This window comes from Camellia sinensis, unplaced genomic scaffold (genome assembly GCF_055761805.1).
Source record: "Camellia sinensis isolate YWXY unplaced genomic scaffold, ASM5576180v1 Unanchor4, whole genome shotgun sequence".
In the NCBI taxonomy this organism is placed as follows: domain Eukaryota; kingdom Viridiplantae; phylum Streptophyta; class Magnoliopsida; order Ericales; family Theaceae; genus Camellia; species Camellia sinensis.
The window spans coordinates 11,776,012-11,781,180 of record NW_028129277.1 but is presented as its reverse complement, the minus strand read 5'-3'; the positions used below and the strand labels follow the sequence as shown (position 1 = coordinate 11,781,180).

The window sequence follows — 5,169 nt, the reverse complement described above, 5'->3', positions numbered from 1 at the left end:
ATTTACAAAAACTACATCTTATTATTATATTATTTTACTAGATTAAATCAAATAGTAGACAAAAAAATATATCATCTTCCATAAAAACAAACAAAAACTTATATTAACCTTAAAATTGTATTTTACACATAAATGTCATAATTCCCCCATAATAGAAATAATAGTATTCTTTATCATGTTACAGATCAAATACACCTCATTTAAATAAAATTAAAAAATAAAATAAAATTATGGAATGAATAAGACTCACATATATATAATAAGTAAAAAATAATCCCAAACTAATATACAGTAAATAAGACTTCAAATAAAATCTATTTATGCGCAAGTATTTTGAAGGAAAAGCTTATCACATTAGATGTCTATGTTATATCTGAACAGGTTCACTCTATCTATGCATATGTTTACTTTTTTAATACAGTATAATCTAATTTTCACCATTTGTAAGATTTCAAAAGAAAGTCAGCCAAATATTAAAAATTAAACTTAAAATTTTAATAAGTTTCAAAATAAATTCAAATTTAGTTTACTTATATTACAAGCCAATCTCATAACTCAAACAATACGGCCATTGCTAACATTTAACAATAACCCTATTGGTTACTGTATAAAACAATAATTAATATTTTTAAATTATTACTAGCTATGAGGGTGTGCACCTTAACACATTAATATGGAGCAATGGGATGAGGATGTTAACAGACCAAATCCGACACTATTAACATATATCAGCCATGTAAAACACATAATACTCCAAAATTAATGAATAATTACTCAAAACGAAAAAATACTAAAAAAAGTAGCACAATGAAACCAAAGATACTAAGAAATTGTTCATCCTTTCCAGACCACAAACAAAAATAGCCATAGCCAAATCTAGCATCACATCATAATAAGCTCAAAACCAAAACATCTTAGTTCTGACAGGCCCAAAACAACCAAGCCTGATACCACACCTAGACAAACAAAACTGATTGTTCCAAATCACTTGCTATTCAACTTCCTAAACAATAGCATTTGCAGCACTAGCAATTCTCGGCCACAGATCAGCACACTCCTTTCCTATTGGACCTGTTATTGCAGAACCTACAAATACCAATGCAAAAAAACCAAATGAGAATCACCGACACAAAATATGAAGGCTCGGTTTCATGGAAACAAGATAATTTCATATTAATCATGTCCTCACGTAAAAGCATATGATCATGATTCATGATCATTGATGTTATTCAAACAACCTACAGGGAAAAAAAATATGATGGGTCAAACGAGATAGTTCCTTAATAACCCCTGGTCCAAAGTCAGATGATCAAAAGTGAATGGTTCCCTTGATCAATGATAACTTTAAAGTGGTTCCCCAACCAAAATCACAAAACCCAAGTAACAAACCAATCAAGTTAATGGAGATTCCATACCAACATCAAGCAAAAAAAGCATGGAATGAATATTTGAAATTACTAAGATAACAATGAAGGTAATTGTACAAAAGTCCTGAGTGCACCAAAAATATGTCATTAACTCAACAAGGAATTAAGAACATCTCAGCCAGAGGCATATTCCACCATATAGGCAAAAGGAACTGTTCAAATATTCAAAATTGCAACCTGAAAGCTATCACAAATCAAATCTAGGTAAACACACAACTTCATTTCCAGTTTAACACAGGCCACAACATAACTTCTGCCAATTTCATGTGCCAACATAACTTCAACAAAGTGGTCCAATTTGGTTTTCACTTGGAATTTATGAGGGCCGCATTTACCACATCTATCAAATACATCATCACATGTAAGTAGTACCTTTCATTTCTCCTTTGGGATTCACAATGACACCAGCGTTATCTGCACATACAAAAACATAAGTATGGCATTTCCAAAAGAAGAACTGAATAAGATAATAGTTTGCATTTAGAGTTCCCAAAAGAAGCAAGTAAATAAGCAATAAGTTGATAGCAACACCTCATTCCAATTATAAAAAATGACAGTGGTTGGTTTTATTATTTTCCAACAGCAACAAAAAGGAATATAATACTAGTCTATGATAGATCATATAAAGATTACATTTATGTCATATTACTTGACATGCCCCCACTTTGGAAATTATAAAAACTGAAAGACAAAAGAAAAAAATTAAAGCCACATACTGCCAAGATTCCAGGAGGAATATCGAAAAATCTAACACAATTGCAAAATCAATTTCAAGCCATTATACAAAAAAAGAAAACATCATTCAGTTACTTATTACACAATTGATCCATAACCCAAAAAACTAGACAGCATCAGATTCAAAGAGCATAACTTTATTGGTAATTTGGTACCCAAAAAAATACAATCAACTAAGAAGCACGGACACTTCAAAAAAGGTAACGTATCCGTGTCGTGTCCGTGTCGGACACCGACACTCTTTGGACACTTTCCCGACACGTGTCCGACACTCTTTATAGCGTGCCCTATCTTTTAAAGACCCGGACACTCTATGGACACTTGGAGGACACACGTGTCCATCTCTTAAACACACATGTCTATCAATTAGACACATGTGAAACTAATTATAAGTTTGAACAAAACAACTTAAGATACAATAATAAAACAAAAATCATATAAATTTATAGGGATTAATGTCATATTGCATTTTTTTATTATTTTTGAATGATATATTCATATATATAACATATAATAAATATATAAAATTATATATTTCATGCGTGTCCCCCGCGTGTCGTGTCCTACATTTTTTGAAAATTATCGTGTCGGCGTGTCCGTGTCGTATCCGTGTCGTGTCACGTGTCCGTGTCCATGCTTCTTAGACAATCAAGCTACCTAAGAATTAACTAAAATGTGGATTCAAATGCACAACATGCAAACACTAAAAATAATCTCTCCCCTTAATTTGGAAATCTCGCTGTATGAGAAATAAACATTAGGCATGTAGAAAGACTAATAATAAAATAATTACCAACTATCTTAAGGCAGCTTAGCTGATTCTAAAATAAACACCAAATTTAACTGTGATTTGAATAGGGGGATTATAATAGTTAGCAATTTCGCCTGCAAAAACATTAAGTAAAATTTACCAGGTGACAGGTAACACAATGCAACAGAAGAACATTATGCTGTCTAAAACTGGCAATACATTCTTTATATATGCTTCCCGATATGACTAACCAACTTTTAGAATGGTCATTCGCCTTTCAAAAAAGCAACCTCAAAGAAGGGTAAGAAAAATCAAAGTACAAATCTCGAGCTACAAAATTTAACCTCTCATAAAGCTAAAAACACAATATCAAGGATTCACCAAAACTTAACCCGAAAACAAGCAAGCAAGATTCATAGGATGCTTGAGCAGCAAAAAATAGGGGGAGAGGACACATGAGCAAAACAAACATATACAATATATTTACTTCAATGAAACTCGAGACTATATAGAATGACATTAAGTAGTCTGTCAATGTATTGACTTATGAGTTACAATATTAATTAACTTAACAAAATTCTATATTATGGATGAAACATTTAATTTGGTGCAAATAATTAATCAGAATCAAATCGAAAAAAAAATATAAATAAATAAATAAAAATAAATTATATCAACTTGAAATAAGATTGAGTTTGAAAAAAGTCATACACCTCTACTTAGATTAGCAAGTGCTACCAATGCATTACCACACCTTCTGAGCAGGATCTCAAAATTGAATCCTAATTCATAAATGAGAATAGTTATATTTTTTGTGTGGGCAGAGATGAGTGCTGTAGGGACAAGCTTGTCTTCAACTACCCAATTCCAAGCAGAACTATATATATAATTTCACAATTACAAGCATAACCGCATGAATAAAGCTGTTTAAGAATACTTGCTATAAAGTTCAAATGAAAATATATATATATATATATATATATATATATATATCAAACTTCAAGATTGAGGAGCATAGCTTCAAATACAGGGAAATTGTGGTCGCGGTATCAATTGTTTTCTTAGAGTGATCAAAGTAACAACAAATAAATCAAAAGCCATACAAATTCCCATTTTCAAACACAAATCATATAAAATAGTCTAAACCCAAGTGCCATCAATGGAAACAAGGACGAAAAAATCACCTTCGAAGTACATGAAGACACCGTCCTTTCGGCGCCAGGGCTTGCGCTGGCGGACGATGACGGCGGGCATGACCTTCTTCCTGAGATCTGGCTTCCCCTTCTTCACGGTGGCCATCACCATGTCTCCAACGCAGGCCGAAGGCAACCGATTCAGCCTCCCCTTGATACACTTCACTGATATGATGTACAGATTCTTCGCCCCAGTGTTGTCTGCACAGTTCACCGTCGCCGCCACCGGAAGACCCAACGACATCCTGAATTTGTTCCCCGCCGAACCACCGCGACCTGAAAATCCACACAAAAAACGAAACAACACAAATTCAAACGATCAATCTGTTTGGTTACTGAGAAAATGTGAGAATCGAAAGTCCGACGTACCTCGCTTCGACATCTTGTGCTCTCTCTCTCTCTCTCCCTCCCCTCTCTCCCCAGAGCAAGAAGGCGTAGTAGCTGAGATGCAACGCTAGGGTTTTAATTTATATGGCTTGCACCTTTTCTGATCTGGGGTTTTTAAATTGAGGGGGTTAGTTTGTGATTGACTAGCCTATTATATGGGCTTCTCAAAGCCCAAACCAGTGTCGTAGTAGTGAACAGTGAAGATCAAACATTAAGCCCATCTGCGTTTATAGGCCGCCAATCGTAACTAAAAAAAAGTGTAGATTTGGATATTTGACCCATGACAATAGATATTTTTAATTTGTTTAAATTTTAAATTATACTTCAATTAAATAAATAAATTAATTAAAATATGTTTGAAACCAAAAAAATAAAAATTAGTCTGGTCCATTTGTTTAAAAATATTAGTTTTAGTTCTTGCATTATTTAATTGAATTATAATAAAAGTTTAAATATATGTTTTTTATGACTTAAAATCAAACATTTGTTAAATGCCCAAATTTGTTTTCTTAATAACTCACATTGAAATGATTATAAAAAGGGTTAAATTTATTTAGGGTAAATTACACTGACACCCTTTGAGATTTATATTTATTACAGTTCTTCTTTTACCTTTTGAAAATTACATCTTCCCCCTGAGATTTAAAGTTTCATTACAGATTCCTCCTCAGCAGTT

At 32.8% G+C, this 5,169-nt stretch overlaps 1 protein-coding gene and 1 pseudogene across 2 annotated transcripts; both read right to left on the bottom strand.

Annotated features, from left to right (window-relative positions):
* Positions 1 to 749: 749 nt before the first annotated feature.
* Positions 750 to 4,690, bottom strand: LOC145816718 (large ribosomal subunit protein uL14). 2 transcript variants are annotated; one of them, XM_082912620.1, is made up of 4 exons: positions 4,476 to 4,690; positions 4,098 to 4,382; positions 1,800 to 1,841; positions 750 to 1,086 (listed from the first exon to the last, which is right to left on the bottom strand). In XM_082912620.1, the coding sequence occupies exons 1-4, from the start codon at positions 4,486 to 4,488 to the stop codon at positions 1,004 to 1,006; spliced, it is 423 nt and encodes a 140-aa protein (XP_082768746.1). In that variant the 5' UTR covers positions 4,489 to 4,690; the 3' UTR covers positions 750 to 1,003. The 2 variants fall into 2 exon arrangements, with proteins under 2 accessions (XP_082768746.1, XP_082768747.1); XM_082912621.1 differs by lacking the exon at positions 1,800 to 1,841 and having other exon boundaries at positions 4,476 to 4,632.
* LOC145817109 (small nucleolar RNA snoR137) lies at positions 3,066 to 3,203 on the bottom strand (annotated as a pseudogene).
* Positions 4,691 to 5,169: the final 479 nt, after the last annotated feature.